The sequence below is a fragment of the Larus michahellis genome, chromosome Z (assembly GCF_964199755.1).
Source record: "Larus michahellis chromosome Z, bLarMic1.1, whole genome shotgun sequence".
Lineage (NCBI taxonomy): Eukaryota > Metazoa > Chordata > Aves > Charadriiformes > Laridae > Larus > Larus michahellis.
Window position 1 is genome coordinate 71317192 of NC_133930.1, and position 11461 is coordinate 71328652.

An 11461-nucleotide genomic window follows, 5' to 3' on the forward strand; every position below is an offset into this window, starting at 1 on the left:
GGGTGGTTCCTGCCGCCTACCCACAGGTAGGAGCTTCAGCAGCCAGTTTTGGGACCCAAGACAGCACTGAGTCATGGCACCCAGAAAACTACCTCCAAAAGCCCTGCCAGGACCTGCCTCCTGCCCTCCCATGTGCCACTTTCCTACGCCTTGCACGGCCCCGAGTCCTCTAGGCTTTGGAGAGGTGAATGCCTGTTGGTGGAAGCATCACCTTCCCTCCCAGACACCTTCTCTCCCCCTGTAACCTTTCAGCTCTGCACAGCCACAGCGGCCCAGGCGCCTCCGAGTCTCCAGAGGCTTCCCCAAGATCTGCCCTATTTACAACGGCAAACAAATGCAGAGCTGCCGGCTACCGCCGTTTTCTTACACTTCATCCATTTCCACCCGCATTCCACAACAGCTGTGAGAACTGCAGATTTGCAATTTGAGAGATTTGAAAGAAAATCCCCCCTCTACTGAAAGCACACATCGTTTGGGCGCACTTAAGAGCGATCTACATTGGAATGCTACTTCCCCCACCCCCCAAAGAAAGGTATTTGTCAGAAATTTGTAAATGAAAAGGGAGAAGTTGTATTCAGAGACACCTTTTGTCTTTTGCTCCAAAGCAAGAGAATACCCTTAAGGCCTCTCCCCTGTGAAGCATGCTAAGAGATGAGTCAGAAACTCCCCAGGAGCATCCAGCTTCCTTTTGAGAGAGAATTCTCCTTTAATGGAGTCGAGTCTCCCAATCCAAGCAGGAGAACCTGCCTTGCAACATGGTCTCCAACCACCAGAGGAGGGGCTTTACCACCTAGCTGTCCTCTGCCCGCCCACGGCAACAGTAACTGGAAACCAGGCTCCAGTTAGGGCAAAACGTGGAGCCTTCCTCCGCTAAGGGAAGCAGGCAAGTAGGGGGAAGTTCACCTTCATTTCACCAGCGTGAAATGAAACAGAAGGATACCGACTTATCTTTGGGCCTACAAGGTACCAATTTATTGAACTGTTAAAAATGTGTTATATGCTACACCAACATCTAGCTTAAAAGCCAAAGCTTATTCTTCTCTACAGAGCTTCTTGCAACTGAAGAACATCATGCTTCACAGAATTTGGCTTGTTCATAATTAGAATTTATTTCACTTTAAATACAAAATACCATTAAACAGATAACGCAATTAAGAAAAAGAAAAAAAAAAAAACAGGTTAGCACTACATCTTCTCATAAGTTAATTCATGGCCACATACAGTACATGTCTTTTTAAATGTATCTTCATCAATGTTTTCTTCTGGTCCATACTCATGTTCATGGATTCTAGCTTCTTTCTTCCACAAGCTGCTCCTCACAGCACGGCGGAGTTCTGATGAGAAATGTAAGAAAACGTTAAGATTTTAGTAAATCTTACGAATAATGGTTAGTAAAACTCAGGCTAACCACCTTTCTTGAGGACTAACAGATGACAATCTGCTTGTTGCCCGCCTTCCACAAATTCTGTGTGAGAATCTGCTACTGCAAGAACAAGCGTTGACTTGCCTTGCAATCTTCACCTCGTTTGCATATTTTAAAGGATAAGAACTATGCCGACATGAGATCTCACAGGAGAAGATTTTCCATCTGGCCTGAGTACATGTTGCCCCCTGCCTTTTTTTACAGGAAGCCATTCAAGGGTATCCAAAAGGGGTCGGTGGAATGCAGAGGAAAAGTTTTTATAAAACGCCTCATTGTTTTGCGTGACCAAGAAAGACTACTTTCCATTCAGGTCACAGTAAGCCTCCCAAATGACTTGGCATTCTCCAAGCTTTATGCCCAATAATGCGAGTTGCCTCTGCAGCAGCCGCAGTGAAGCCAGGCTGGCAGCTGAGCCCCAGAAATTATCCGGATGTTGCAGGCGGGTGGGCAAGCATACCGAACAGCAGAACGCCGTCATGTTTTGGGACAAGCCATTCAGGCTGCAAACTTTGTCACGTTAAGGCCTGTACTCGCACGGAACTCTGGCATCTCGGCTACAGTCTGCTGCCCGTCCTTCTGTGCGCTGGACATCAATGGTCGGGACGGGGGTAATTTGCTCAGTCTCACGTTCTGCCCCCTCCAGACAACACCAGCACAGCCAGCCTGAGCTGTGTGCCCCCCGAGTGCCGGCCTGTAGTGAAGCACGGGTGCACCGTCAGCCACAGCTCTGGCCAAGAAACAAATATGTGGTCTTTTTTAGAATTACTAGCATGTCTGTGCCGAAAGTGTTTTCCAGAAGTTCTACCCATTGAATGCTCTCCTAATTTATCAGGAAAAAACAAGGATAACGAGCTGTAAAAACAGCACCTGGGAAAAAGGGGAAAAGCCATTTTCTACCTTCATTTAAAGTTACTCCACCTGAAGGCATACATATGACAGAATTAGAACCCACTGCCACAAAAATCTATGTTTTCTCCAAGTCATGAAAAGTAACAGAACAATCTATGGTATATCTTGGGTCATATAAAAAAACTTAAAAGAACACCATAATGAACTGCTGTTAATCGACTTCCTTCCCTTACATCATGTCCGTAGGACAACAGGGTAATTCAGGTTGGAAGACCTCAGATCTCCAGTCCAACCCTCTGCCCAAAACGGTCAGTTACGAGGTCAGACCGGGCTGCTCCGGGCTTGCCCACACAGCTCTTGAAAGCCTCCATTTTGGCAAACTGACTGTTTTCTAAATACTTTTAGTCAGAGGCAGAAACACATTCAAACAGAACTGTACTTTACTTCAGGTACTGCAGTATGTAAGTTTAACCCTTTACCTTTAACTTTCTTATCAAACTTCTTCTGTTTCATCTTCTCTCTGGTGTCACGACGGAGTTCCTTCGCTTCTTGCAGTGATTCTTCGCTACCCCAGACTTCAAGAGAACGCTTGATTACCTACAGGATGGACATAAATGTGTTTCTTTTTTCCCCTGAAACAATAGAAGTAAACTATTCTAACTCAATTTAATTCTTTCTCTACACGTGTACAAGCCAACCCAATATTGCCTCTGCCTCCCATCTGTCTCTTTGCTCTCGACCTGCAAACATGGCATTCCTTCCACAGTATGAGGCAACACTGATTTTTAGTATCAGCTAGATTTAACTTGGAGGGGTAAAACCCAGCTCTAATTTCCTGCATATTCCACTAAAGCAGCCACATTCCCGTATAAGTAGCAAACAAGGAGTGACAAGAGCCCTAGAAAAATCTACTGGCCTTTCCTGCTGCCTCTGAGGGCAGAGGGCAAACACGAGGCCACCGCCACAAAGGGCCACAGACAGCAGCAGCTGCCCCACGCATTTGAGATTAGCACTGAAACGACCTGCAATGGTGCAAGCCACTGAGGCTGTGCTCCATGAACAACTTCAAAATGCTCACCAACACCGGCAAATTCATGAATCTAGACCACCTCTCTGTATTTTTTTAACTATATAGGAAATTACACAGGCTACACATAATATACTCGGCTTCAACAAATTAATTCATGAGTCAGAACCAAAGCGATGCCATTTTGGCTACTAGAACTGTATGAAGGTAAAAAGAGCTCTGAAATACGCTAACAGATTCTATACCTGTAGTTTTAAATAAAGTTTCATGTCACCCCATCGTGAATTATGAGGGTTTTTCTTCACAATGAATCGGAGTACTGGTTCTCTCTTGTCTAAGTCACAGTCTTTAAGAAGATACTCTTCTTTCGCTTCTGTCCTTGTTATAAGTTTATGTTTATCTTCAGCATCTCTGAAAGATGTAAAATAACGATGAGAAAGCCACACCCGAAAACCACGTTATTAACATCTAAATCCCCCACCACTTCTAACATTCCTGAAATACAGGTAGTCCTCATCCTCTCTGTTTTTATGTATGCAAATAACTTTGGATTCCAACAATCTAGCTAAACTGCAGGATGGGTTTACTGAAATTAAGATTAAAAATTCTCCCATTTGAGGAAACCTAGGCTGAGAAGCCTGTTTTTCTAGAAGGGCTTTTCTTCTATTTTCTTGCAAGAGAGAGTAACTGAAACTTAAAAGGAGTATGAATAATTTTAAGTATTCACCTAACCCAGATGCAATTCAAGAGGACAAAGTACAAGCCTGACACATGGTCAAGAGAGAAAGAATGTGTAACGTGAGACCAGTCAGATCACCTGAGAATATACACACTCCATATGCTTCTAGATCCCAGAAACAGATTAGCAAAACAGCTTAGCAACACAACAAAGCACTTGTTTCTAAATGCAAGACAGCAGGCAGAGGAACCATAAAATAGAGAGCTTAAAAGATTGTAACTTTTACCAGACAGATAATGAAAAATTGTGTAACCACGGCAGCATTTATGAGTTAACGAAAAAAAAACTACATTTACGCAATCCTGACTGAAGTGTAACTCAAATTGCTGGAGCCGGAACAATCTTCCAAGCGCTAAGTGCCAGCAACGGTCATCAAGGAAGTTCTGCTGTAAACGTAGCTTTACTAGAATTCAAAGTTCACCGTAAAAGCTAATGCACCGGGCAACCTCGAGCGCTCGGCTGCCAGAGCTACTTAGTCTGAAAGAAAACCACCCTTAAGGCTCTGAGCCCTCTCCTTTTTCTACCCATTTTTGGCTTCGAGAGACAGCACTTTGTCCGATTGTGAACTGCCCGCGCCATGTGCGCGCCCCTGACCCCTCCCTGCAGCAAACAGGGGAGATCCCGGAACAAACTCCTCGCTGCAATCTATTTTTTTTCCCCACCCATTCATTCTTACACTCGCGTGTGGTTGGCTGCCTCGATTGGTCTGATTGCCCTCGTTATCTTGATGGCTTTTGGGGCATTTTCTGTGCTGCCGGTAAGTCAGCCAAGAGGCTGCCTCCCGCTCAAGGTCAAACTCCTGCTCACCCTGCAGGTCCACCGGTAACCTCCGGTGGGGGCTCTGCCCTTTGCCTGCCACGCTCCCACTGACCAAAGTACGAACCTCGCTCGGGTTAACCCCCGGCTCCACTTGGCAAAGCGGGGATTCCGCGTTCGAACCGTTTTCCAAACAGCTCGTCTGCAACCACACGCCCGTTTCCACGCTGACAAACGCGCTAACTGCTCTCCACACATCATGTTTCCATAATATTATGTAAAAATGTATGGATGTCCCCCATCCTAAAACAGGCTTGTGAGACAATGCCGTTTTTCACTTCCGTAAGGGAAAATACAGGTTATCAACTTCCACTGACTTTTTCAGTACGTGTAAAGTTACTGAAAAGTGTCTTTGCTGACAGCCTTTTTAAATTGAACAGAATGGCTGTAATTAACTAAATTACATCCAGCAATCTTTACGTAAGATAAAGCTTCCCTCTCCTGATTATTTGTAATACCTGCAATTATCACATGTTGCCCAATCAAAGTGCTGCATAAGGTAGGAGTCCATGAATTCTTTGCCACAGTCTCCACAGATGAGATAGTCAAACTCTAGTACAGGTGCTAATGGAAAGAAATTTTTTTTTTAAATAACTACCAAGTTAAAAACAAGCATTTGGAATTGGTATAACAGGTAATTTTACTAAAATTTACATTATAGCTCTTATAGTGTTCGTTACAGACTAGTTTCACTCCTCTATTGAAATTTTCCAGAAAGATACAGTACAAATTGAAACCCGTTATCGCGCAGTCCCATCTCTGCTAGAATATTTCTGTTCTTGCTGGAAGGTTCACTCTATTAAGTATTGGATTTCAACATTCAAATGCACACATTTGTTTCGACTTAGCCATTGTTTAAAAAAAAAAAAAAAAAAATTCTCCGCGCTTCCCCCATTTAGTGCTTCATATCCCCTCCTACGGCTTCCTCCGCTCTGGCCTTTCAAAATCCGTCCTGATTCAGCGAGGACGTGCAGGCAGGAACGGGAGGAAGCAGGGACGGAAGGGGACGCAGTTCGCAGAGGGTGGCTGGAGCAGGAAGCAGTACAGGAGCGGCGCTGGCATCATGGTTCTCTCAGCTCTGCTCCTGTTTTTTTCCGAGCTCAGCCACACCTGCCTCTCCCTAAAAACGAGCTCATCGGAGGCCCCAGGGCGGTCGGCAAGGCTCTCGTCCGTCGCAGCTGGCAGAAATGGAGGTGGATGGCCAGAGAGCTGCTAGGAGTGGAATGGGGATGGAGCTCCACTACAATCCTCTCCCCAAGCCCTCTCAGCACTGCTCCAAGCCCAGACTCATCCCGCTGTCGGCCATCGGTCGGGGCCGCATCCTCGCCGGGCAGATCACCTCCAGCGTCACCGCCATCTGCTTTGTGTTCCATGTGACACCTAGAAACACTGATCCCGGTAACCGCAGCTCTAAGGAATGTTCCCCTTAACAGTAACATTGTAATTCTAGCAGAAAATTAACATTTTTATACAGTTTCACCAGGTGAAAAGTGAGGTAATGCCGCAGAATATTAAGAATACCTGAAACGGAAGATTAATGCTCGGCATGCAGCAGCATACATTTTTAATTGCGTTTGCATTTATAGCAGATTCGATCTTGCACAGGCGACATTTTATGCCAATTCAGTCCTACTAGCGGCAGCGGAATGCTCAGTACTTCGCATAGCCATGCTCTTACATCACATTTCATCATTTAAGGCAGTGCTTCCCGAACATAAAGACACTTTATTAAGACAATGACATCATGAATTACACAGCAAAAAATACCCCCGCTGCAAAGGCGTCCCCGTTCTACTTAATTTATTGTTAACCGTTACCCCCTCAAAAGAAGCAGGGCTGCTAATTATTTACACCCTTAATGAAATCCGGTGGCGATTTCTAACAAAGAGATATACTGCACCAACAGCCCTGCAGCCGATTCAGAGCAGAACAAAGCAAGACAAAGGCAATCCCAGAGAAGAAAGTGAATCTATTTTGGGATCCTTACTTCTCCATTTGCTTTTTTGGAGGGAGAATATCGCAAGACAATATGTCGAAATCCCCCACAAAACGATCAGCAAGTTGGCGTCAGCCACGTTTTATAACGATAAAAGCTGGCACTGCAGCAGTGCTCAGACCTTGGCATAAACGCTACCCATCCCAAAAATTCCCAACCCCGACGAAGCCGCGCAGATTTACACTTACTTTAGTCTTAAAATTCAAATTCCCGAAACAAATACTAGAAGTAACGTTCATCGGGGAAAAGGGAAAAAAAAAAAAAATCTGCTATACCCAAGGGCATTGGCTGTGTCCCACTTCCGCGGCTTAAAATTCTTCGTTTTTAATTACCGCGTTATTTGCTAGCCGCCTTAATCGGAGGCGCCAGAAATGGAGCACATCCAGAGAGGCGCGTGAGGAGGAAAGAGGAAGGGGAAAAAAAGAAAAAAAAAAAAGGGAGGGGGAGGGAAGGGGAGGGGGAGGAAGAAGAAAGGAGGAAAAAAAAAAAAGCCCGGGAAAAAAAAAAAAGGCGCCCAGCCCGCCCGCCCTGCTCGCCCAGCCCGGCTCACTGTCGCCCCCGCGCCTTCCTGCCCTCCCCCGCCGGCTCCACGCACGCGGCGCCGCCTCTTTCCTGCACACCGCCCCCCCCGGGGTGGGGTGGGGGGAAGGGGAGCGGGGAGGGGTGGTGGGGGGGGAAAATTCGGTCGGTTTTTTATTTTAACGAAATATATATAGTTCTTTTTCTTTTACCGGGGGGATGCACGATTTTCTTGGCGCCGCCAGCCTCTTCCTCCGCCTCCTCCTCCTCCTCCTCCAGGAGGAAGCCCCCTCCCGTGTCCACGACCTTGGGGGGAGCCCGCACCCGCACGCCGCCTGCAGAAAAGACAAACGAGACGCCCGCGTTTTAGCGCCGCGGCGGGAGCCGCCGCCGCTAGGGGGCGTCCTCCACTCCTCCCCACCCCCCCCTCCGCGCGCCGCGAGGCGGGGGGCCGCGGCGCGCGCGCGCGCGGGTCCCCCTCCCCCCCCCTCCATGTGGAGGGAGGGGGGAGGGGAGCCCTCGCGCGCCGCCGCCGCCGCGGCGGCTCCCCCCCCCCCCCGCCTTCCCGCCGCCTCGCGCCCAACGGCGCCGCGCCGCGGCGCCCCCCCCCCCCCCGCAAAAATGAAGGGAAATAGGGTCGCGGGGAGCTGCCCGGCCAGGCCGGGACCATCCGCCGCCGCCATCCGACCTGCGGCAGGGTAGGGCCGGGCCGCCAGCCGCGCCTGCCGCAGTGCCAGCGCCCGCTGCCGGTTCCGCTCGATCTTCGCCAGCGCTGCCGCCGAGAGGGGCGGCCGCTCGCCCATAGTCTCCTTCTTCGTCTCCTTCTTCTTCTCCTCCTCCTTTTCTTCCTCCTCTTCCATCAGGGCCGGGGCCGCGCCCGCCATGGCGGCGGCGGGAGCCAGCGGAGCCCCGCGAGTCTCCCCCCGCTCCGGCGGCAGTGGCGACTCGCCCTTCCCCTCGCCGAGCCGCCGCCGCACTGCGCCTGCGCAGAGCGGGAGGCGGGGGAGGGGGCGAAAGGGGCGAGGCCCCCCCGCGCATGCGCGCAGCCGCCGCCGCGCCTCCCCGCACCGCCACGGCGGGACCCGCCCCGCCGCCGCGCGGGGCGCGACGGGAAGCGCCGGGGGGGGGGGAACTGGGGGGGGGGAGGGGGGGCGAAAAAGGGGGGGGCTGGGGGGGCGCGCCGGGCCGCGGCCTGCGTGGCGGCCCCGCACTGGGGGCGGGGGGGGGGAACCGGGAGGGGGGGGGACACGGCCCGGTACCGGCCCCGGGGGGGTTTGGGGGAGGGGGAGGGTTGGTACCGGGGATTGCAGCGCGGGGTGGGGGAGGGGAGGCGATGACCCTGCGATTTCCGCGTGTACCGTTTTCGAGCGCTTTCTGCGGCAGCCCCCGCCTGGGGCTTGAGCAACCCTATTACAAAAAAAAAAACCACCACCCCCCACACCACAAAAAAAACCCAAAAAACCACACAAAACCCCCCAAAGCCCGCCGCCCCGCACGGCAGGAATTCCTTCACGGCGTCACCCTTTTGTCCGCGGAAGGCGGGCCCCGCGCTGCGTTTCCCTGGCCGACCGCCGGCATGCGGCGGGCTGGGCCCGGCCCGGCCGCCATTCCTGCCCGGGGGGCGGCCTAAACATGGATGTGGAGCCCCGTGCGGGTAGCCTGCGGCGGGGCCCTTCCCGGCCGGGGGGGCCCCGGGCCTCCCCTGCTCCTGAGGAGACCTCTGCTGCCACCGGGGAAGGCGGCCCGCGTTCACCCCAACCGGGGGGCAGCCCGCCCTACCCCACCTCGGTGGGCCTGCCAGGACGGCCTCAGCTGCCGTTTCTTTCTTCAGAAAAGATACTAAACTGCTACCGTGGCAGTGCTAGCCCCACGGCTGTGCTAGCCCCACGGCTGTGTTAGCCCCACGGCTGTGTTAGCCCGATGACTGTGCTAGCCGCATGGCATGCTAGCCCCACGACTGCTAGCCGCATGGCTGTGCTAAGCCCCATGGCTGTGACTCAGCAGTGCTAGCCCCATGACTGTGTTAGCCCCACAGTAGTGCTGGCCCCACAGCAGTGGTAGCCGCATGGCTTTGCTAGTCACATGGCTTTGCTAGCCACATGGCATGTTAGCCCCACAGCAGCGCTAGCCCCACGACTGTGCTAGCCGCATGGCTGTGCTAGCCCCATGGCTGTGACTCAGCAGTGCTAGACGCATGGCTGCGCTACCCCCACAGCTGTGCTAGCCCCATAGCAGTGGTAGCCGCACGGCTGTGCTAGCCGCATGGCTGTGCTAGCCGCATGGCTGTGCTAGCCCCAGGGCTGTGCTAGCCACATGGCTGTGCTAGCCACATGGCTGTGCTAGCCCCACATCCACTCACAGTGCCGGGTGATCCAAACCATGCTTGGCAAGGGTGCCAAGGGCTTTTTTTTAACCCAAATCCCCCTGTCTGCCTTTACTGGTTGCGCGTGATCCACCCGCAAGAGCAAAGGGAGAATAAATGGAGGCCATAGCCTTCCTTATTGATGAGCTCCACGTAAATGGCTTTGTCATGCAAATGTGGCTCTAAGCCACTTTCATATAAAGCCAGCTTAATACTGAACAGCCAGTGATCCTCCTCGCTTGTCCCTTCGGCAGTGGCTGCCCTGTCCTTGAAGGGACGGAAATGAAGACGTTGGTACAGATGTTGGCTCCCTGCCTCCATACCGAATCGGCACGACCTTACAGCACAGAAAGAAGTCTTCCTCCCCAAAAGGTCTCTCTCTCCCATGAAACTAGTTTCCTGCCAGCCCTCCCCTGCTGCCCCTGGAATATATCCCTGGAGCCTCTCCCTTACAGTCCTGACTGCCCACAGAAATTACCTCCATAGACTGCTTTTCTGCTGTGTCGAAAAACATTTTATTTCTTTTTAGCATGTCGTCCGTGCTTGGCATTAACTTTCAACAGCCGCCAGCAGAGTGTGCTGTGGACGCTGTGAAAAGAACATCCTGCTTCTGGGAAATTTTTTTTTTTTAAAATATATATATTTATATATATATTTAAACACAGATGAAGACATTTAAAGTGCTTCAAATATTTGCATGAGCGGTAGGTAGTTCCTCCTGTCAATTAAAATACATCTCTTGCCACAGTTCACAGAACCTTCTCCTTAAAAATTAATAGCTGAGTCATACTAAACTGTCCGCTTTCAGCAAGATGGCTTTTCACTGTGTGTATAAAGTTGGAAAAGTGCCACGATGAACATGTCCAAATACCTTTTGCAGTCAAAGAGAAGGGCCTGTAACACAAGATATTTAATAGATGAAAATACAAATTGTAATCCTGGCCTGTAGATGAAAATGCAAATTGTAATCCTGGCCTACAGGAAGCAGTTTATGGAATGGTACCGCATGGGCATACACTTCTCCAGACTCATTACTCTCTCCTTTGGACCGACTCACGGTGGACTTACAAAGAGGTGAATAAATATATTACGAGTAAGTAAAGTACAAGTAGTGTGAAGCAAAGTGTTTACTGGATGACTTGGAAATGGAATTGTTTGATTGAAAACCAAACACCCCTGTGTTTGGATTCCTTATTTTATTCTGGTGTCACTCTTTCCTCCCTTGTTCTGTGGGAGTAGAAATTTAGGGAAGAGTGAACTTTTGAATTGTGGTTGGGGATTAACAAATAGTTCTGTATCATTCACAAACCAAAACTGCACGGAAGCAAAGTCAAGTTTGGGACCCAGTGTAAGGGTTTTAAGGGCAGAAGGACATTGTTATAATGCAACTAAACTGGAATTAGGATTAAAAGGAAATCAGAAGGTTTCTAAAAGGAAATCAGAAGGTTTCAAAAAGTAAATTCAGAGGCAAGGCACTCAAACAAAATTGGCTGTGGGCCTCAACTATCCATGCAATGCAGCTAGCACTTTATTAAGTGAAACTGTTTTAGAAACATGTACTAGAGGTTTTTTCCTTTTTTCTCAGAGTCACTCCGACCAGAATGAATCAAACATAGTGCTCCTAGTTTTCACAGTCATGAGAAGGTAATAAAAACTTATAGTTATGCATTAGCAAGGGGTTACAAATTGCCTCATATGTGCTCCTCTGGTCATGCAATAATACTTATGTG

The 11461-nt window shown here is 50.1% G+C and overlaps 1 protein-coding gene across 1 annotated transcript; it reads right to left on the bottom strand.

The window, feature by feature from the left end:
• Positions 1-1084: 1084 nt before the first annotated feature.
• On the bottom strand, positions 1085-8405 carry XPA (XPA, DNA damage recognition and repair factor). The gene is made up of 6 exons (XM_074569728.1): positions 8058-8405; positions 7582-7704; positions 5313-5418; positions 3545-3710; positions 2752-2869; positions 1085-1334 (listed from the first exon to the last, which is right to left on the bottom strand). Exons 1-6 carry the CDS (start codon positions 8251-8253, stop codon positions 1186-1188), a joined length of 858 nt encoding a protein of 285 aa, XP_074425829.1. The 5' UTR covers positions 8254-8405; the 3' UTR covers positions 1085-1185.
• Positions 8406-11461: the final 3056 nt, after the last annotated feature.

What these genes read in the sequence shown, in the direction of transcription:
- XPA (XM_074569728.1), bottom strand. Translation starts at nt 8,253, where the DNA reads ATGGCGGGCGCGGCCCCGGCCCTGATGGAAGAGGAGGAAGAAAAGGAG. An exon ending in CCGGCCCTACCCTGCCGCAG is followed by an intron (nt 7,705 to 8,057) that starts GTCGGATGGCGG and finishes TCTTTTCTGCAG; the next exon opens with GCGGCGTGCGGGTGCGGGCT. An exon ending in GTTTGATAAGAAAGTTAAAG is followed by an intron (nt 1,335 to 2,751) that starts GTAAAGGGTTAA and finishes ATTTCTCATCAG; the next exon opens with AACTCCGCCGTGCTGTGAGG.